At 35.9% G+C, this 23784-nt stretch overlaps 1 protein-coding gene across 1 annotated transcript in view; it reads right to left on the bottom strand.

Moving 5' to 3' along the window:
• HIVEP1 (HIVEP zinc finger 1) overlaps positions 1-23784 on the bottom strand; it is a 181774-nt gene that overhangs the window by 40396 nt on the left and 117594 nt on the right. The window contains 3 exon segments of the mRNA XM_043976628.1: positions 160-293; positions 23496-23741; positions 23743-23784. Of these exon segments, the coding sequence (XP_043832563.1) occupies positions 160-293; positions 23496-23741; positions 23743-23784 (422 nt within the window).

The following is a 23784-nucleotide window of genomic DNA, read 5'->3' as shown; positions in this document are numbered from 1 at the left end:
GCAGAAAGGGCTGTGCTTCATATAAATTTTGAATTAAATCAATGAATTAATGTATGCTAATAACATAAAATTAGAAAATAATGATCATCCCCTAAAATATCAAAAACAAGGAATATTAGTTTTTTAAATGCTAGTTTAAAAAATAAAATTGGTACTTGCCCTCCATCAAATATCTTAACTCTTCTTGGTTCATTTTTCAATATGGAATTTTCTTTATCTTGTTCATTGCTAATTTCGGAGGTGTCTTTATTGCTGAATTCAACTACTTTGGATTTTTGACTACCTAATGCTCTCTGAAAAAAATAGAGAAATTCAACCTTAAAGGAATTGAAAACAATACCCTTTAATGTTCAATGGAGACTATAAGTAGTTAATGTAAAAAGGCGCATGATTGTAAATAAACTTCAGTTCATATCATCACGTAACCCATCTTTTCAGTGAGGAAAATAAATACCTAACCCACCCATAATAAAGATTGGTAATGTTTTAAAGCTATCTATAGTAATTCCTTGCTCCTAAAATAAAGATTATCGAACTAAATTTTAACTTGTAGCTTGAGTAAAGGTAAAATCTTTCATACAATTAAACTTTTTCCATGATTATTCCCACCCTCCCTCCCAATACCCCAGCTAAATAATTTCAGCAGGTTTAAAGTTTCACCATAGGTTCTATTTTCCAGCACTTTAAATCATGAAGGGAACCCTTTCCAAGTCTGACATATAGTTTGAGTTGTAAAACCAATGTAGGGAGTCTTCATATTTGTGATGAGTTACATTTCTGAAAAAAAAAAGGGCTGAAAATAAATGTAGAGGAACAACATAAGTCAACTCTAACTTCTTCATGGAAATACCTATAACAAGAGTTACATCCCTGACCAAAAGCCAGTTACCACAATTACCAGGGAAATGGCCACAAGTACCACATTAACCACAAAATGAATATCTATACACTAGACAGTATAAAGTAGTATAAAGTATATACTTTAAAGAAAGAAGACAATATAATAACCATGATATACACTTTTATTAAATTTATAGACATAATGTGGTGCAGTAGAAATGAGTTCTGAGCTCTACTACTTAGTAGCCGTGTGACCTTGGATAAGTCAGAGACACGACTTGTCTCTGGGTGACATGACATGATCAATAAAATGAAAATGAGTGGGTTCAGGTGAACTCTCAGTTCCCTCCTTGACCACCACCCCCACCCCAATCTAAATTATATAATATGAATTTATCTCTTAAGAAAACTACAAGCATCTCTGGGTAAATGAACATGACTGCAAGTGGAAATACATGAAATTTGGGGAAGGGCCTTTAGTGAGGTTAGGAGACAGTGAACTCTGAGGGGTGCTGCAGAGAGGCTATCTGAGGTTCAGAGCAATACATGGGGTCATATGTACTGAAGCATGTCAGAAAGTGAACTGACAGACAAAGCAATCTGTGTGTCTCCTGCTATAAGTATAATTGAGAGATTAAATCATTCTAATTTGAATAATGTTTTCAGCTAGTGGATTAGGAGAACCGGTGCCAATTAAAAATTGTTGAGCAGGTAATTGGTGAGATGATTCCAGAAGAGATGACTCAGAAGCTTTGCCAAGGAGATCTTTTGGTGACTTCAGTTAGAATCTCCATTCCAAGATACCTCAGGTCACACAGTCTACCCTACACTTGAATACAAATCTATCTTGCAACATCTCTCTAACAAGTGAGCACTGAGCTTGTGCTTGAAGATCCTTAAGTTCCCCAGGCCACAAGGACCAAGGATGCCCAAAGAACGTGACATTTGGGGAGGAGGGCAGAGATTCTAGCTTTCGGGAAATCTGGCCTTCCAAGTGGCTTAAATATGCCCTTCTACAAATCCCACCTATTAATCTTAGTTCTGTCCTTTTCCACATGCAATAAATCAATCAATAAACATTTATAAAGCACCTACTACATGCCAGGCACTGTGTTAATGCTAGTCCTTCAAACACACTAACACTGCTATTTTATTTTTTGCTAAATGTTCTCTTCTCAAGCCTAACCATTTCCAATTTGAATTGATTCTCATATGGCATGATCCCAAGACCATTCGCTATCTTGTTGACTTCTCTAGCTTATAAATGTCATTCCTACAATGTGCAACCCAGAACTGAGTACAACACTCCAGATTTAGTCTGACCAGGACAGAATAATACAATAGGATTATCACTCCAAACATTCTGAACAAACATTATGCCTCTTTTAATGAAGTCTAAATCAAATAAGCTTCGTTAACTGACATACCACACTGTTGTCTGTATTAAATTTGAAGTCCAACCCCCAAATTTCTTATCCCCAGTCCTCATCACAGTGCCTAGAGCACAGTAGGCTAAGTTTAGTAAATGTTTATTGACTAAGCAAGCCTTAGGCAGGAAACTGAAGGATTTTGGAAAAGAAGTGAGGTTTTATTACCTCATCCAATTGAGATTTGAGACTTTGGAAAGGAGAAAATGGGAAGTAAGCAAAAGAATCTTAAACCTGATTTCAAAATATCAACTTCAAAAGTACAATATGGGAAGATGTGGCCTGAAAGTAGTATGTTTGGAAAATAAAAGACCTTGGAGATTTAATGGCCTACAATATTGTTATGAATCAATGCTGTGATACAATAGTCTATAATGAGCTTGGGCTGTGTTAAAAAAAGATGTAGTATTTTGGCCAAGGAAGAAATGAGAACTAGAAAAAAACTGAGATCATATGTAACATATTTTTTTTCAGTTCCGGGTACCTTACTTTAGGAAGGACATTGACATAGGGAAATCTAGGCTTGAGGGGCCTTGACTTCAGGCCATGAGGATCAGTTAAAGGAGGTGGAGATGTTTGGCCTGGAAAAGAGAAGCATCAGGACAGGGAGCAAGATGTCTGTTTCCAAGTATTCAAAGAGCTACTATGTGATGCAAATGAATTTTAAACCTAACTCCCCATTTTCTCCAGATCTCCAGTCCCACATTACCAACAACCTGCAGGACCTCTCTATTTGGATCTCCTGTCAATACATTTAAAAGTGAACTAATCATCTTCTTCTTAAAACCTACCTTTCTTTGCAAATTCTCTAATTCTATATATACCACCATTTTTTACAGTGCCCAGGTTCATTCTTCAGTCATTTTCAGTCAACTAACTCCTGTACTTAATCAGTTGCTGAGATCTATTGAGGCAGCCTTCATAAGTTCCTTCATATATTCTTTTCATTCACTCACACTGACAAGCACCACCATGGCTGAGGTCCTACTTCCTCAGTGACAGGCTCTTATAGGCATTTCTAAATGAGTTCCCTTGCCTCCACTGTTTCCAGTATCAAATCTAGTATGCACAATTTGTAATGTGCAGAACTAACTGGTTCCCCCAATGTTTATGAGAAAAAATAGACCTTCTTAGCTTTATTTGGAAGGACCTCTACAATCTAGCTTCAGCCTGGATTTCCAGTGTCATGACACTTTAATCATCTTTATGTCCTCCACAATTCCAGGCAAATTAATGTAAGCTATTCCTTTATTTTATTCCGCTTTTTCCTATGCTTTCATAGATTACCACCAAGAACCAGAATGCATTTCCATTCCTATCTATGCCTGTGGAATAATTAGTTCAAAAACTAACTTCTCCATTAAACCTGTCCTAACACCCATTTCACCATACATGCTTATAAAAAGTAGTTTAAATTCCTACTTTGTCCATATCTCATTTTCTTCTACATCACAATAACTGATATTATAATCTCTATTTGACTGTAAAATCTTCAAGAACAGGTACTGTGTGACTTCCATTTCTGTATCCCTAGTGCTTAGTACAACCATACTTGGAAAAAACCATATTCCTGGATACTGGGTATGTAACAAATGTTTGCTGAATGAAATTTCATCTCTCTGCCTGTGTGCTTGTTGCTGCTCATGTCTGTGCTTGTATCTCTGCCTCTCATTCTATACACCTTTCTTTCCTACTGGTCCCCTTTTCCCACTCTGTCCTCCTAACTTTCCCTTGTAAAGACCTGTTTCAGCTTGGGAAAAGTAAAAGGGATTAGGCTGAAAAAATTCTTATGGTCACTTTTAATTATTCTCTATAACATGCAAAATGCTGTATGTTTACAAAACATAGGCTGCATGTCAGATGGTATACTCAGAGAGAAGATACAGTCAGAGAGACTGGTACCTTCTTATGGTATTAACTATGACTCATCAAAAATGCTGACAGCCTATGACAGTTATAAATTCAATCCTTACATTTCTGTAGCTGGGTATAGCACACTTTTGATAGCTGGTTCTCCGGGGAATCTTTTGTTTATTTGTTTATTATATTTTATTATGGCCAAAGAACACATGCTCTAACTGAGGGGAGTCCAACTTCCGCCCAGACCAAAGCTGCCAGGATACTAGAGAGCAAAAGGAGAAATATGTTTAGGAAACTTTTATGACGTTTCAATTTTTCAATCTGCATTCTTGTCTGGGCCCCACACCCCTATGCAGTGAAGAATGTGGATTGTACACATATTTTCATAAGAATCTTAATCTCAATTAGGTGATCATAGTTTTTCATATAAATTCAATACGCCTCCCCTAGTTTTCGTGATTGTGGTCTTTATGTTTTCAGTATAATTTTTTCAAAAAGGGATAACAATGGATACCGGACTTGTGTCTTTACTGATTAAAAGGAAGTCCTAGATGAGGAAACTCCTTCCACCAAAGTTAAGTCAGCACCTATTTTTTTTCCCCAAAACCTGCACTGTTGGAGAACTGCTTAGAATTCTGAGAGATCAAGTGACTTGCTCTGGGCCACAGACCTAGTATGTGTCAGAGGCAGGACTGGAGCCTAAGTGTCCTAAGCTCTGAGCCAGCTTGCTTATCCATTATGGCATGCTCTCTTGGATTTTTCAAAAAATGTTTCATGAACATAAATGCCTAGATAATTAATATTAAGTTCTGTTTTATGGGCTGTTATGTATAACCCAGGATTTATTTACAATAGATTTTATGTTCACTGCCTGATTTTAATTAAAAATGGGTGACAATTTCACATTTCTTTCTTTAACAAGCAAAAAGAACAATAAACAAAAACAAGCTCCTCTTATATAACCAACGGATTCTCTTCCTGTGGATCAGTGACCTTGGTTACAATAGCCCTTGTTAGAAAAAAAGGCTCCCAGATGTTAGGAAGCTAAAATAACAATATCCCCAAAGTTGAATGGATACAGCACTTCACAGTTTTCAAACCATTCCCATGTACTTCACTTTATCTTACCCTAAATCCTACGAGGTAGGCAAGTGAGAGAAATTATCAATATCATTTTGTGGGTCAAAAAGCTGAGGCTCAAGGGACTTGCCTAAGGTCATATAGTTAATAAAAAAGAGTTGAGCTAGGATTATAAACTGGTCCTTGGGATCATAAACAATGTTACTGATAGAGTTGAAAAATGTTGTCCTAGAGTCAGAGGACCTGGGTTAAAATCCTTCCTCTGAAGGGTTATAACCCATGTGACCTTGGTCAAATTACCTAATTTTCTGGGGTCTCAGTGTTATCATATGTAAAATGAAGAAGTTAATTTGTATGGCCTATAAGGTCCTTTCCAACTATATATCAATGTTCTAATTTAAATTCTTCTGTGTTCAAAGTAAAAATTCAGCTCTCATGCATTTAAAAGGAAAAAGAATGCAATCAAAATGATTTTATATTCTGAGAGATCAACTGAAAATGTGAAAATGAGAGAGAGGAAGAGAGAGAACTAGTAAGGAATTATTTATAAACAAAAATAGAACAGGAAGAAGAGCCAAGATGGTGGAATAGTAGAAATAAGTGTAGCCAATCTCTCAAACACAAAATTCCCCCACAAACATCTAAAAAATATATCAGACCAAGTCCTAACTGGTAAATCCAAGGAAAAGTCACAATGAGTTGGGGTTTTTCCAGCCCAGGTTGGCAAAAGAAGGTGAAAAAAAGATCTGTGGACATTGAGGACTAGATCTAGCCAGGAATATTCTGGACCATTCTAACACAGGGACTGAAAGAGGGCACCAGGGCAAGAAGAGGCTCTAGAGGACCCACAGACAGGCTCGATCTTGTGCAAGATACAGAAACAGGTGCCAACTGGCAGTTCTGTAGCTCACTACCTAGTTCCTGGTGACAGATCAGGTGTGAGAGTGAGAAGGATCTGACTCTATGGATGGTATTCTAGGGTGAAGGATGGTTCCAGGCAATATGTTGTATAATGATTTGGGAGCAATTTGAGATGGCAGGAGCTGAGTGGGGTCGCAGTTCCAGCATCCAGCCCAGTCTGAAGCCTGAAGCAGAATAACCAGGGCTAAAAACCAAGAATAAAGGGAAATACGCAGTTCTGTCACTCTGAACCAGAACTTTCCATTTGACTGACAGTAGCATTTCACTGGAACTCTTAACAGGGGTAAGCCCACAAGTATGCAAAGTTCAGAACAGGACTGTAGCAATAAGATTTTGCCTCTTGATCAGACCAGTCTGGGAGCCCTTAAAGCATGCAGGTTCCCAGTCTAAGCTGTCACTGAGATTTGGGAATAACACAATCCCCAAGAAAGAAGCAGTAGGATCTAAGAGCCACACAAGCTCAGCTTGGACATGTTTTCTAGAAGTGTGTAGAGCCCAGCCCTAACATCAAGTATAAAGTCAGGAAGTGAATTAAAAGGATGAATTTTTTAAAAAAAGAATACTACCATAAAAAGATAATATGGTAATAAGAATGTTCAAGACAAAAACTAAGAAGAGAATGACTTCAAAACAACTATAAGAAAAGCCTGAAATTAAAACACAGCTTAGGCACAAGCTGAACCAAAATTCCTGAAAGAGATGAAGCAAAAGTAAAACAAAAAAAAAAAAAGGAAAAGAGCTAAAAATTTATTTGTAAATGAAATGAGAACACCAGATGAAAAAAATGAAAAAAAATGAGAGCTTTGGAAGAAATAATTAGGAGTAAAATTAGCAGCTCAGCACAAGAAGCATACCAAACTTTACCAAAGCAAAATACTCTCTGAAAATGGCAATTGATCAAAAAGGAGTTAATTATTCCATGTGAAAAAAGAAATATTAAAGTCAAAAGAATGGAAAATATAAATTATCTCACATCAAAGACAACTGACATGGAAAACAAATAAAAGAGAAATAATTTAATAATTGTTGGATTATCTGAAATTCATGACCAGAAAAAACGACCAACATATCTCAATAAATCATAAAAGAAAACTGAGGGTAATGTGGAAATGGAAAGAGTCCAGCTCCCTGAGAGAAACCCCAAAATGAAAGGTCCCAAATACATCTTCCAAAATCCAGAGCTTCAAGGTTGAACAAAAATACTGTAAGCATCCAGAAGGAAAAATAAAATCCAAATACTGAGGAGCTGCAATCAGGATCACACAAAAATTAGCAGCTGCTATTACAAAGAAGGAGAAAACTTGGATTATGATATTCCAGAAGTGACGATAACAATGATCACCACAACTCAAGAGAACTGATGAAGAAGCTCATTACCTACATCCTGAACATAGAGGAGATGAACTAAGTATACAGAATAAAACCTTTTTTGGTCATGGAAAAATCAGGAATTTGTTTTGTTTTACTATAATATTTTTTACAAGGGTTCTGTTTTTCTTTTTTAAATAATGTGTAGGAAATGAGATTTTTGTTCAAATTAATTTAATTAAAAACATAAATAAAGCAATTTTACATGAGTTTAAAAGACTTTAGATCAGAGTATTGTGCTTGATAGAGTTTTAGCAATAGGCTAAAAGAGGAGTTACTGGGAGTTTCACACTAAAGTTTATATCAAACATTTAACTAAATGAGAGGAGACTTCATACATAGTTCTTTATACCAATTGGTAGAAGAATAAAATTTAAATGACAGATATCTTAAAGGTTGAAGAAACAAAGAAAAGGGAGACAAGTAGCACAGCATCAAGAATAGCAAATACATGTAATAAATAATATATAAATGTTTTGTGAGGGCCAAAACTGGATATACTGAGAGTTATTTGGGTGACTCACCTTGATATTGGGGTCCTGGACATATGAGGGACCCTTTTTTAAGGTTTAATCTCCCCTCTGAATTATTCCCTTTAGATATTTCTCCCAGGCCAATAAGAAAGGAGCCTCTAAGCTTTAGTTCACAAAATGATTAGATTTTATTACTAGGGAATTAATTAAACAACAAAAGGGAAACTAATAAAAATCAAAGATAAGGAAATAGGAAAATAGAAATACAGAGAAATATTCTAAACTTAACCTATTCACTCCCAGACAGTTTCCAATTAAGCTAGTTCAAAGGAATTTAGGGTTTTCTGTAATTAAACTCACCAACCCCAGGGTCAGTATGCAGTTTCCAGTGCCATGCTGAGACAGCAATTCCCAGACAGCTAACACAACACTGACACAAGGGGCGCCAGGCCGAAAAAAGAGAGAGCCTTGGACGATGCCCCACCTACTGGAAGCCCCCTCACCTTCCGGAAGGCCCCTAGCTCCCTTCAGGGAGCGTTCAATCTCTCCTCCCCCAAAAGGGGAGGTCCTTCTCAGTGGCATACGTAATCTCAGGGTGCTGAACCTGGAATTAAGAAAATCTGAACTCAAATTTGGCCTTAGATCCTTACTAGTATTGAGACTATATGCAAGTCACATAACCTTCATCTGCCTCAGGTACCTCGTCTATAAAACAGAGAGAATAACAATGTCTATTTCTCAGGGTTGTTGTGAAGATAAATTGCTATCTGTAAAGTAATTTGTAAACTATAAAGTGTTATATAAAAGCTACCACTATTATTAAGCATATTTCAATTTTTATATATATTAGTATCTGGTTTATAGTTTTACTTGCAATTCCCATTTCTTTAGGGTTGATAGTCCTCAAAGTAATGGATCACTTGACTCCATCACAGTTCTTTCCCCTTGATGACTCAACTGATGTTAATCTCTAATCCACATCAATAACATACCAAGATGAGTATACATTGAAATTACATGATATTCATTTCCTTCTATGACTTCAAATTTAGGGCTTCTTCTATCTGGCTGCAGCCTTCCTACCATCTTCACTCCTAATTAATCTGAACTTACTGTACAAGCTTCTTCACGCTGACCAGGAATTTTAGTTGTTTTGTGTGTCTATTTTTGCCAAGTATTAATTATCAGGGACCTATCATCAGCTCTTCTCTAACACCACCCCTACTACTTTAACTCTACTTTGTCTATCATTCCAATACTATTTTTGTCTCCGATATATGATTTTATGACTACTGCTCATTATTTATGGAATGTGCCTGAAGGCAAATTCAGAACCATACATTATTCTAATTCTCCTATCTTTGCTGACCATGTTTTCCTGGCCTCTTTATCTTACCTGTAGAATCTAGCATCTATACTGTAAGGTTCTCACTGTAATACTGTGACTTGGTTCCACTCTCTTTACATTTCTCCTCAAAGGACCGATCCATCCATTTTTGTTTTGTTTTATTATTTTACAGTTCTATGGAAAGGGAAGGGCAAGGGCAAGGTAGGGGATGGAAGGGAAAGGAAGGGAAGGAAAAAGAAGGGATTTTATCAGGCCTTTACACTCCAGGTCCAGTGCTCTAGACACTGTTCCACCTAGATGCCTCTTAAAATATGAGTGTCCTAACTCTGAATGGTCCCTCAATTCTTCTTCATCAAAAATGTGCACTATACTAGGGTTGAAAAGCTTAGAAGTCAGAGGTTTTCCCGGGAAGAATCAGTGCATGAACATAAGAGAATATATGTGTGTATGTATGTATGTATGTATAAAAACATACAACAGTTTATGTGTATATGTGTATTAGAGGGATAAGTTCAAAAATCTTTAAGGCTCTATAACTATTGCCAACATGCACAAGGCTAAATCTTCATAAAACATCTGCTTAGATCATCTCACTTTTCTTAAAAAGCCTAGTCAGAAAAATATCCTAGTGGATATTAAAATTTCTTAGCACAGTAATCAAAGTTAGCCAAAATATGCATTTATTTACCTAATTCCCATTTCTTCAAAACAATCTATTAACAAGGCTGAACCATTATTACCCTAATAAGCCATGAATATTTCTACCTCTTTGCTTTTGATTATGTTATCGTTCTGGTACAAAATTCCATCCTTTCTCCTCTCTAAGTCATGAGACCAGCTTAAGTCTTATTCCCTCCTTAAATCTTTTCCAGACTTCTCCAGCTTATAGTGGATCAATGGCATTACCTAACATTAATTTTGGCACTGAATTGTTATGTATACTACATGAATGTTCATTGAATGAATGAATGAATGGATGGATGGTTAAGATTCATATAATCTAAATGGGAGGGTTTAAAAATTCCACTTACTGATCAAGCTGTGTTTGGAGTTGGGCTCACTGCTGCTTTTAAATGAATTATTTGGCACAAAGGTCAAATGAAAATGAGTCATCTCCCATTAAAATAATTCAACAGAAAAATCTGACTGTGTACATAGTGAACCCAATAACATGAGGGAATTGTATTTAAGGTTCTGTTATAATAAAATCCCTTATTTTCTTAAAGGCTGACTGGGCCATCTTGATGGATATTAAACTCCCTAGATTTTAATAAGAGGCTGGGTAGTACCTCCATCTCTAAGATTCTGGGAGAGATAGTATGGCATAGAACTAAGAATTTTAGACATGGAGCCAAGAGACAAAATTTAAGTTCAAATCCAAGAATTCCCAGCTGTGTGACTATCAACAACTCTATGAATCTCTATAAGATGAGAATGATAATACCAATTACACCAAACTCACAGGGTTGTTGTGAGGATAAATAAGGCAAAAGTACTTTGTAAGTCTTAAAACCCCATATAAAAACCACCTATTGTTTTTTTGTTTTGTTTTTTGCAGGGCAATGATGGTTACTTGCCCAGGGTCACACAGCTGTTAAGTGTCAAGTGCCTGAGGCCGGATTTGAACTCAGGTCCTCCTGAATCCAGGGCTGGTGCTTTATCCATTGCACCACCTAGCTGCCCCTAAAACCACCTACTGTTATTAAGAAGGAAAGAGCACAGACTTCCTAATGTAGTGTTTGTAAAGATTCGAATCTAATCCATAAAGAATAAGGCTAGAACTTCTGAAGATGGAGTAGCTATCTCTCTTTGGTGGAACAATGATGATGCTGACAAAGATTTGTCAAATCTAATGATGAATATATACTTCTAGGGATTTATACAGGAGTAAATGATACCACCAAGAGTGATCCAGAAAGGGCCTGAAAAAGGAGATTTTTAAAGTCCTGTGCAGTTTTTTGGATAGTTTTTTTCCTTTCACCCCTGCTACTGATTAAAGTTATAGACCCCAGAAAACAAAAGGAAGACATGAACAGTGACTAGTTTCTTTAAAAGACATGAGCAGGATAAGGGACAGCTAGGTGGTGCTGTGTATAGAGCACCGGCCCTGGATTCAGGAGGACTTGAGTTCAAATCCGGCCTCAGACACTTAACACTTAGTAGCTGTGTGACCCTGGGCAAGTCACTTAACCCCAATTGCCTCACTAAAAAAAAAAAGAAGTACATAGCTCACCGACAGATAAACTAGCAGAGAGTTTCCTAAAACCAAAAGGAAAAATTAGAAGTAAAACCAAAATACTTTAAACAAATTATAATATAAGAAGAAAGCAGAAACAATATTGCCTGATAAAAAGCAGAATCCCGTGGACTCTCCAGGAATTATGGAACAAAAAGAAATTCCAAAATGGTTCAAAAGAGAAATCAATGTTACAAAAGAAGAAATTCGGGGCAGCTAGGTGACGCAGTGGATAACGCACCGGCCCTGGATTCAGGAGGACCCGAGTTCAAATCCAGCCTCAGACACTTGACACTTACTAGCTGTGTGACCATGGGCAGGTCAACTAACCCCAATTGCCTCCCAAAAAGAAGAAGAAGAAATATGGGAATATTTAAGGTCAATTATTGGAGCTCTAAATGCAAAATTTAAGAACAAAATTAGCACAGTAGGAATAATTGAATACATGACAGAGGAATCTATTCAAAATAGAAGCCATGTGAGAGACAATAATATTCAAAAGACATATTTGCAGTAACATAAGGAAATTTGACAGAAGATAAGCAAAAGACAGCTTAAAAATAAATGAATTTTAAACAAGTCAAAGAGATTGACTTTGAAGACAAAGGTATACAGAAAAAAATAAGTATCACAGGTTTCCTAGAAGGACATGACAAATCAGTAATTCTAAATACCACAATGAAAGAAATAATGAAGGAAAACTGTCTAGAACTTTAAGATACAGACAACCAAGAATAAAATGAGAGAATACAGAGACCACCACCACCACAAAAAAAAAAATATCAAGTACATCAAACTTTGAGACATGTAGTGGTAACACAAGAATTTCTTTTTTTGTTTTTGTTTTTTTTTTGTTTTTTTTTTTTTTTTTAGTGAGGCAATTGGGGTTAAGTGACTTGCCCAGGGTCACACAGCTAGTAAGTGTTAAGTGTCTGAGGCCGGATTTGAACTCAGGTACTCCTGACTCCAAGGCCGGTGCTCTATCCACTGCGCCACCTAGCTGCCCCAAAACAAGAATTTCAATGACACATAACTACATTCTTAAATAGCAAGAAAGAACTTCAAATTTGAAGGAAAGGCAATTCAAATAACATATGATTATTTCATATTCAAGAGAAATCTGAGGAAAGACTGCAACAGTATATTCCAAAAAGCCAAGGAGCTCAAGCTACAGTACAAAATGACATGTTGAAAACTGAGCCATTATAGTAATCAGTGAAAAGATGGTTATTCAACTCCCCTACCTCAAGGGGAAAAAAGTGGCAGAAGAGATTCTTGGGGATAAAAATACTCCAAGAGTTGAGTATAACATTTCACTTATAAATATCCCAAAACAACAGAAGCACAAGAAAGGAAAATAAACACTACCATCAAGAAAAGTCTAAAGAATTCTCTCGTTTATAGGTTGTTGTTTTTTTAAAAGAGAAAGTATGAACTATGGGGTAATAGAAAGAACAAAAAAGGACCATCAAAGGATAGAAGACTCAAGGGGCTAAAGACTGAAGAGGAAATTAAGGAATCAGGAGAAGTTATGGTAGAAGTGTTGAACATGAATTAAATCTTTTGAGATCCCTCGAATCAGAGTCTTCTGTGAGAGGGAATAGAAGAGTGGGAACTTTCATAAATGGGAAGAATAGGGGGCAGCTAGGGGGTGCAGTGGATAAAGCACTGGTCCTGGAGTCAAGAGGACCTGAGTTTAAATCTCACATTAGACACTTACTAGTTGTGTGATACTCAGCAAGTCACTTAACCCCAATTGCTTTAAAACATCCAGGGACATTTCCAGTTGTCCTGATGTATATCTTGCCACTGGAACCTGAGAGAAAATAATATAAAGGGAAATCCCAAGAAAATAACTACTAATTGTAAAAAAAATAAAAAGGAATCAATCTACCAAGGTATATCCAGGACTTCCATAGATAAAATCACAAAATAGTATTTAATAAAAATATTTACAAATTTTTAGTAATGGCAATATACCAATAGAATCAAATCAACTTGTTACCCTGTTGTTGTTTTGTTGTTATTGTTGTTATTGATATATCAAACTATTCAAGGGTTACTTTATAGAGCAAAATAAAATATGTCTCTTGTTTGGGGAAAAAAAAATCTAGACTCAAGGGGGAAAAAAAGGAAGGGGAAATAGCATGTCTAGACCTAAGACTATACCAACTATAAAGAAGAAATAATCAAAACTATTTGATACTGTTAATTTTTTTAATGTAGAACAGATAAGAAAAAGAAGAATCAGAAACAAGTCAGCCAAACACCTAGTGTGTGATAAAAATTAAGAACATAAATTATTTGGGAAAGAACTTTTATTTGATTGGAAGTGCCAAGAAAATTAGAAAACAGTTTAATGGAACTTAGGTTTAGAATAACATCTTATGTCACATACAATAAGCAGTTAAAAAGGATGCTAAACCTTAATATTAAAAGTCACACTGTTTTAAAAAAATAAAAAATAATGAAACATATCACTTTTCACTGCTACAGTTAGGAAGTTTTTATCCAAAGATAGAAGTGTTGAACCTGGAATCAAGAAGACCATGGTTTGAATTTTGCCTCCTGCACTTGTTGCTATAATAACCTAGTAAGTCACTTAATTAATTCCTCTGGGTCTCAGTTTTTAAATGTGAAAAATGAGGGAGTTGAACTCTATGACCTCTAAATTCCCTTCCAACAAATTCCATGACCCTATATTCTTTCTTTTTTTTCTTTTTTTTTTTTTTTTTTTTTTGGTGAGGCAATTGGAGTTAAGTGACTTGCCCAGGGTCACATAGCTAGTAAGTGTTAAGTGTCTGAGGCCGGATTTGAACTCAGGTACTCCTGAGTTCAGGGCTGGTGCTCTATCCACTGTATCACCTAGCTGCCCCCATCATCCTATATTCTTATAAAGGGATAGAAGTGATCACAAAAGATAAAACAGATACCTTTGATAGGAAACTCTGATGATAAACTTGAAATTGAAATGGTTTTTTGGTAGGAATATGATATAGTTATAAAAATCAATGTACCTAATATTAGAAGGGAAGCTGTGGACTGGTGAAAAACTGGATCAAAAAAATTGATACACAGTTCTAATATTGAAGATGCACAGGAATATAGGGAACTAATGCAGGCATATATGACCAAAAGCTATTTCCTAATCATCAATAAGTGGGCAAATGATAGGAATGAACAGTTTCCAAAGAACTGCAAAATATGAACAATCATATGAAAGCTTGATCCAAATTGCCAATGATAAAGAGTGAAATGTAAATCAAAATAATTCTCAAGTTTTACTTTATAACAAACTAGAAAATATTTTAATAGAGGACAATAATCAATATTAGAAGAGTTGTGGACAAGTAATACTCAGGGTGTACTGGACCAACCATTCTGGAAAACAATTTTGAATTAAACTAACGAAAATGCCTATGTGCTTTGGCCCACAGATCCTACCACTAGGCATATATTCCTAAGGAAAGCAAAGATAGTAAATTCTAAAATGTACCAAATTATTTATAGCAGTATTTTTCATAAGAATAAAAAGAACTGAAAACAAAGTAAGATGCCCAGAATTCTTGAACTGCTAAACAAATCATGGTATATGAATGTGGAGGGATATTATTTTTTATAATAATCAATGAATATGAAAATAGCAAAATATAGGAAGATTTGTATGAACTGTCTCAAAGTGAAGTAAGCAGAATCAAGAAAACAACATATACAATTACTACAATGTAAATAGAAAGAAAAAACCCTAAATGTTTTATGATTATATTGCTGAATTTGATCATAAAGAGATGAAAAACTGCACCTCTTTTCCCCTTTTTGCATATATAATCAATATGGTATGTTATAGTTAGTCACAAGGGAGCAGGGGCCCTGATTATAACTGCAGGGCTGAGAGGAGCACTGGTGTTTGCAGCTTTAAGAGAGTATGGGCCATTCCAGAATACAGACCGAGCCCAAAGTTTGGGACAGTACCTCCCACCATCAGATGTGCAGAGTCCAAATTCAACAAAAACAGGCTGGACAAATAAGCAAAACAACAACAAAAAAGTACCTGAACATAATAAAAAGCTACTATGGTTTCAGGGAAGATCAAGATACAAATTTAAAGAAAACTAAAAAGGGAAAACAGCTACAAGCAAAGTATCACAGAAAAAATGCAAATTAGACACAAGCCCAACAAGAATTCCTGGAAGAGTTAAAGAAAGCCATAAGAGTAGTAGAGGTAAAAATTGGAGAAAAAAATAGAGTAATGCAAGAAAATTATGAAAAAACAATTAACAGCTTGGTAAAAGAGGCACAAAAATACTGAAGAATATACCACTTTATAAAACAGAATTTGCCATATGGTAAAAAGAGTTACAAAATTCATTGAACAAAAGAACTCCTTGAAAAGTAGAATTCACCAAATAGAAAAATAGGTATGAAAGCTCACTGAAGAAAATGATTCTTTAAAAATTAGAATCAGGCAAGTAGAAGTTATTCATGCCATGAAATGCCAAGAAACAAAGTCAAAAGAATGATAAGAAAATGTGGATTATCTCATTAGAAAAAACAAATGACATGGAAAATAGATTGAAGAGAGATAACTTGAGAATCATTAGACTAAATAAAAGCCATTATCAAAAAAAGAAGCCTAGATTTCATATCTCAAGAAATTATCTAGGAAAAATCCCTTGATATCCTAGAGCCAGAATAAAATCAAAACTGAAAAAAATCCACCAATCGCTACCTGAAAGAGATCTCAAAATGAAAACTTCTAGGACTATTAGAACCAAATCACAGCACTCCTAGGTCAAAGAGAAAATACTGCAAGCAGCCAGAAAGAAACAATTAAAATATCATGGAGCCACATTCAGGATCACAAAAGATTGAGTAGCTTCCATGTTAAAGAAGCAGAGTACAAAAGTGCTAAAGTTAAAAGCAAGAATAATGTCCCTAGCAAAACTGAGTATAATACTTTAGAGTAAAAAATGAATATTTAATGAAATAGAGGATTTTCAAGCATTCCTGATGAAAAACTAGAGCTGAATAGAAAAAAATCTGACATTAAAACTAAGACTCGAAACATAATGTAAACATGAAAGAAATCACAAGGGACTTAATACAGTTAAATTGTTTACATTCTCATGTGGAAAGATGAGATGAACTTTTATCATTAGGACAGTTAGAGTCTACATAGACAGAGGGCACAGGTGTGAATCAATTATGCTAAGATGATCTAAAAAATTAAGGCATAAGAAGGAGTGATGCATTGGGAGAAATGGGAAAGGACAGGAAGAATGGGGAAAATATCTCACAAAAAAGGCACACAAGGAAGAACTTTTACAGTAAAGCTGAAAATGGGAGGGGGGTTGTGGGCAATGCTTGAATATGACTCTCATCATAACTGGTTCTTAAGAAAGAGGGAATAAATATGTGTGTTTCTCATATATGCATATACATACATAGTATTCCTTATATATACATATACATACATGTATGGGTATATGTATATACATATATGTATATAAATCCTATGCATATGTATACTCACTGAATTGGGTACAGAAATCTACCTTACCCAACAGAGAGGTAGGAAGGAAAGGGCTTAAGAGAAGGTGGTGAGGAATGATAAAAGGGATGGCAGATTAAGTGAGGCAATAGAAACAAAACAGACTTTTGAGGAGGGGTAGAGTAAAAAGAGAGAGAGAGAAGGATATTCAGAAGGAAAAAGGATGAAGGGAAATACATAGTTAGAAAAAAACACTGTGAATATGAATGGAATAAACTCATCCACAAAACAGAAGCAGATAGCAGAGTGAATTAGAAACCAAAATCCAACAATATGCTGTTTACAAAAAACACACTTGAAACAGAAAGGCATACACAGAGTTAAAAATTGGGGGAAGCAGACTCTATTGCGCTTCAACTGAGGTTAAAAAAATGGTGTAACAATCATGATCTCAACTAAAGTGAAAACAAAGAAACAATTAAAAGAGATAGGGGCAGCTAGGTGGCACAGTGGATAGAGCACCAGCCCTGGAGTCAAGAGGACCTGAGTTCAAATCCGGCCTCAGAGACTTACTAGCTGTGTGACCCTGGGCAAGTCACTTAACCCCAATTGCCTCACCAAAAAAAAAAAGAGATAAGCAGAGAAAATATATTTTGCTAAGAGGTACCATAGACAATAAAGTAATATTAAAAATGTTTTACAAGTTTAAATGATAAAGGCCTCATTTTCTCAAATATATAGGGAACTGAGCCAAATTAATTGTTTTAAAAAGAAAGCCATTGCTCAATTGATAAATGGTCAAAGGATATGAACAGGCAGTTTTCAGAAGAAGAAATCAAAGCTATCTATAGTCATATAAAAAAAATGTGCTAAATGACTACTAATTAAGGAAATGCAAATTCAGCCAACTCTGAGGTACCGTCTCACACCTATTAGATTGGTTAACATGACATAAAAGGGAAATAACAAAAGGGAATGTGGAAAAACTGGGACACTAATGAACTGCTGGTGGAGTTGTGAACTAGTCCAACCATTCTAGAGAACAATTTGGGACTATGCCCAAAGGGCTATAAAACTGTGCATACCCTTTGATCCAGCAATACCACTACTAGGTCTGTATCCAAAAGAGATCAAAGGAAAAGGAAAAGCACCTATGTGTACAAAAATATTCACAGCAACTACTTTTGTGGTGGCAAAAAATTGGAAATAGAGGGGATTTCCATCAACTGAAGAATGGCTAAACAAGTTGTGGTAAATGATTGGGATGGAATACAATTGTGCTATAAGAAGTAACGAGCAGGATGGTTTCAGAATAATCTGGAAAGACTGATATGAACTCATGCAAAGTGAAGTGAGCAGAATCAGGAAGTCATCATATACGGTAACAGCAAAATTATAACAATGATTAACTATGAAAGACAGCTACTCTGATCAATATAATGATCCAAGACAATTCTGGAGGACTCATGGTGAAAAATGCTATCCACTTCCAGAGAGAGAGCTGATGAATCCCAAGAGAAAATTAAAATATAATTCTTCCTTTTAATTTTTTTGAGTATTTTTGTGTGACATGGCTAATATTGATATGTTTTACATGATTTCACACGTATAACTGCTATGTTATTGCTTGCTTTCTCAAAGTCTGGGGGAGGGATTAGAAGGTGAGAAAATTTTGAACTCAATTAAAAAAGAATATTAAAAATAAATAATAATCTTTGAAGGGAAAACATTTTAAGAGCCTATGTGGCAAGCCCTGTGCTAACACTGGAAATACAAAGATTAAAGTGAAACTGCCTCTACCCTTGAGGAGTTTATAGTCCAGTTAGGGGAGTGTGTATATACATCCTCTTCTTTCCTCTCTCCTTCTCCTCTTCTTCTCTTTCTCTCTCTCTGGTGGAAAGGCACAAGCAGCTGGGTGAATTGGGGTGGTAGCTGAGCTAAACCTTGAGGAAAACCAGGAAATCTAAGACACAGATATAAGGAGAAAATGTATTACAGGAATAGAGGACAGCTAGTCCAAACGCAGAGTCAGATGAGAGAATGTCATGTATAAAGAATAACAAGGTCAGTTTGTCTAGAAAATAGTGCATAAGAAGGGGTTTAATGTATAATATATCTATTTAAATGTCAAACAGAGGAATTCATATTTAATCTTAGAGGTGATACTGAATGGCGTTTTAGGAAAATCACTCTGACAGCTCCATGGAAGATGGACTGGAAGGAAGATTAATTAGGATATTACTTAAATAGTACAGGTGAGAAGTGATGAGGTCCTGAACTAGGATAGTAGCTAAGTGAGAGGCGAGAATTAATCCAAAGTCTGAAATATTGTAGAAACAGAATCAACAAGATTTGGCATCTGAGCGAACATGTGTAGTTAAGAAGGGGATCCAAAAAGGACTCCACTGATGGAAGCCTTGGAGACTAGAAGGATGGTAGTAGCCTTGAGAGAAAAAGAAAAGTTAGGAAGAGGGCTGACTTTGTGGGGAAAGATGTTTAATTCATTCAGTTCTGGAATGCTTGGTTGTAGATACCCATGGAACATTCAAATGGAACTCAAGGGACAAACCTAGGGTGGATGTATAGCTCTTGCAATCATCTGCACACAAATGATAACTGAATCTACCTGAGTTGATGAAATCACCCAAAGAAAGAGAGAACATACAAAAATAAAACAACCCAGGACATAGCCATGATGTACACCCACAGTTAGGGGGTGGTATATGGTTGATGATCCAACAAAAGAGACTCAGAATGAGTGGTTATCAGGTAGAAAACTGAGTGGGATCAGTATCCAAGAAGAGAAGGTGGTAGAGTTTCAAATACTAGAGAGAGATCAAAAAAGATGAGGAGTGAGCAAAAGCTCTTAGATTTGGCAATTAAGAGATCATTGCTAACTGTAAAGAATAGTAAGTGATGTCAGAAGCTAGACTTCAAAGGTATGAGGAATGAGTAGATAGGAAGTGAAGGCAATGAGAAAAGACAGTTTCTGAAGTAGAGGGACAGACAGAAGGAGATTCCCCAGAAAGGGACAAGATATCATGGGAAGTAATCTAGAGAAGAGCAGGGTTGGCCTCAGCATAGACATTTACCATCGTTGTTGTTTGTCCTTTGTTATTGAAGAGAACCGTGACATTGGGGTGATGTCATGACTTGTACTGCATTGGATTTAAGTGAGGGAGGGTTGTGCAAGGTCACCAACTTCATTCTTTCCTCCAGAGCCATCTGGGTCCAGTGACAAGATATATATCAGGACAATAGGAGATGGCCCTGAATGTTTGAGGCAACTGGGGTTAAGTGACTTGCCCACGGTCACACACCTCTTAAAGACTGAAGTGAAAAAGAAAATAGGGAATGATATCAAAGGACTTTGTAATGTAGATAAGGAAAAGAGCTTCAGTAAGAAAAATGGAAAAGAGGTCTTTTATTAGGAAAACAGTCCAACCAAATACTTCCTCCCAAGAAACCCTCTCCAGAAACTACTTCTGCTACCAATTCTTCTGCAGATAATCGTAAATCTGAATAATGAATTATCTTCTTGAATATAATAATAAATTTCAACAGTTTCTTTTTTTTTGTGGGGCAATGGGGGTTAAATGACTTGCCCAGGGTCACACAGCCAGTAGGTATCAAGTGTCTGAGGCTGGATTCGAACTCAGGAACTCCTGAATCCAGGGGCGGTGCTTTATCCACTGCGCCACCTAGCCGCTCCCCAACAGTTTCTTTTTTAAAAAAAGTTAAGACAGCTAGGTAGCATATAGGATAGCATACTGGGCCTGGAGTCAGGAAGACCTGAGGTCAAATCCAGCCTCAGATACTTCTTGGCTGTTGTGACCCTTTGCAAGTCACTTAACTGTTGCCTGACTCACTTTTCTGAACTACAAAGTGGGGATCATAATAGCAATTACATTGCAGAGTTATTATGAGGATTACATGAGAGAATATGTATAAAGTACTCTAGTGTCTGGCACATAGTTGGTACTTAATAAATGCTTATTCCCTTTAAAGGCAGGATGATGATTTTAGGAAAATAGTTTCACAATATGAAATGTCATTTGAAGGGGAGTCATTAAAAAAACATCCAGGGAGTGTGGACAAGTCTATTATATGAACTGTTTACACATTCCATTCCTTGCACAAAAGAAAAAAGAAAAAAATGGGGTAAAATTTGACATTTATTTTAACTGTTCAAACTATAGTAGAGTTAATTTGTACACATATGATCAACCGATAATAGGATCATCAATTTAGAAATACCACAGAGGCCATTCCATTCAACCAAGCTCCAGACTTTCCCTTCTTCATTTTCCAGATGAGTAAATTGAAGCCCAGAAATATTTCGTGATTTAGTTAAGATCACATACACAGCAAATGACTAGAGATGGGATCTGAACTGAGGTCCTCTAACAACAAATCCATTGTTCTTTCCAATGTACTACTCTGCTTGTCTTGTGTTTGTGAGTGTTTGAGAGTGTGTGTTTTAATCTTTGGTACCAGTAATTCTGCAGCAAGCAACTGATATTAATTACTAAAATCTATTAGAATGTTGGGGAAGGAGGTACCAAGCAGATCATCAATTTCTCTGGAACTCAAGGTCTACAAAGAATTGGGGGGGGGGAAGGAAGGGGCATACTGAGAGAGTGATTTGCCTAGGGGGTCACACCACTGATATATTCTAATAGGTAGGGTGTGAACCCAGGAAGACTCCAAAGCCACCTCTATCCACTGTCTCTTTTTTTGAAAAATAATTAATTTTTTGAAAGAAAAACAATTAGCTAAATGAGGGCTTCATAATCTTCTTTGTTCAAATTAAAGAAAATGTAGTTTCTTAATCTTTAGTCTATAGTTCTGCCCACTGAATTACATTGTTGAATATCAAGAGGAGAGGTATATAAACACCTTTAACCTGAAAATGTCTAAGAAACAGGGCTATTATAGAGTGTCTTTCAATTTCTGATATCTTCAAAGTTGAAACTATTGTTCTTTAAGCATGAGTGACAGTCAGGAAACAACTACAGTCTCCTCTCCACAGGGGGAGTATTAAAAAGAGAAAAAAGGCAGTATATTCATGATGAGCAATTTTCTAGATGCTATCACAACTCCCTTTCCTACAAAGCAAATCTGATAAATTCACTATGGTTTTGGAAAACAAAAGATTATAAAGTAAATACCCTAAAAATACAAAGCCAACATAAAAAAATCAAAGAGGTTCTGTGTAGACAGAATTCAGTTCTGTAGATATATATTTTTAAAATCTTGCAGCTACTGACTATACCAACTCAAAACACAGAGTTCAAGAGAAATGCTTTATAAAGTGTCTCATTTAATTTTCATAGATAGGCATAGAATAAAAGGTGTGCAAATTCTTTCAAAGTATTCATCCTACAGTTTCTGAATTGCCTCACAATTTTACTAAGCTATTCAACAATAGATCAAGATTAAAGTCCAATATGCAACAACAAAAACTCTACATAAACACAAACTTGAATATGCCTTACTTTGATAGGGAATATCCTTAAAGTACTCTGCTTAAATAAGGGATAATTCTAAAGGGAAATGACCTGCTTCTAAAGGGAGGAGCCCTTACACCTTGTCCTTTTAAAGTATATTCTATGACATCTCTGATATTCAAGATTTTCATAAACTTCTCCTACTAGAAAGTTATCTTTCATGTCTTCTCTTCCTCATTATGCCTGTTCAGTGTAGGCATTCTTAAGGTTCTGTCTTTCTTTGGGTCCTCTTTTCTTTATACACTCTTTATCTTGACTGTCTTCTTTCCTTCTCGTAGATCACACTATATCCTTTATGTGGATAAATTCCCACATCTTTAGCTGTAGGCTAGACTTCCTTTTCCCAAGCAACCACACTCACACTTACAAAAAGTCCTGCTGGAAGGTTCTACTTGAAAGACCAACCAGCACCCAAACTCTACATATTTAAACCTGAACTCATTTGTCACTTGGTATCCATCTCCTTTATGTCCAATCAATTCCTCCCCTTGGCTACTCTATTAATAATAATAGTATCAATCATTTAAGTAGGCCTGAAACCTGAATCAACTTTTACTTCATCCTTAACTTCACACGCAAATATCCAGTTACCAAACTACTGATTTTACCTCCACAACATCTCTTACTTGTGCTATTCTACTGCCACTGACCTAGTTCAAGTTTTTAGTGTCACTCATTGGACTAAGATAATAGCGTCTTCTAATTATGAGTGTTAAAAAATGGAACAAGATGGACATATTGAAAGGGCCATAATTACTTAGTATAGTGTATTATGACAAATGTTATCCTTTTGCTTAAATAATTACCTGCATAATCAGGACAGATTTCAGTAATTTAAATTAAAACTACATCATTTTCCAATTAAACATTTTAAAAGTACAAAGAAACTTAAAAAATTAATGATATGAACAGTTTTTAGAAAAGAATTACATGTGAAGTACCTTGCTTAAGTTGTTTTTCCATTTGCTTGAATAGACCAGTACATCTGATTTGGAATGAGAAGTTATTGCTTGACTATATAGGGATTTTCCAAACTTCTGTTTTGAATTAAGGAGAGAAAGTGCAACTTTTGTAGGCAAACCAAGTGGATTTGGATTACTAGAACCAGTATTCCACATCGAATATGCTGAAGTTTTTTTTGGTCATTTTGAGGCAAATGTAATTGGATTCCGTTTTACAAGGTAACACACATGTAAAACTTGTTGTAGTCTTTATGCTTGGAAAGGATAG

This window comes from Dromiciops gliroides, chromosome 1 (assembly GCF_019393635.1).
Source record: "Dromiciops gliroides isolate mDroGli1 chromosome 1, mDroGli1.pri, whole genome shotgun sequence".
Taxonomy (NCBI): domain Eukaryota; kingdom Metazoa; phylum Chordata; class Mammalia; order Microbiotheria; family Microbiotheriidae; genus Dromiciops; species Dromiciops gliroides.
Note: the sequence above shows the minus strand (reverse complement) of the source record. Positions and strands in the feature narration are given on the sequence as shown.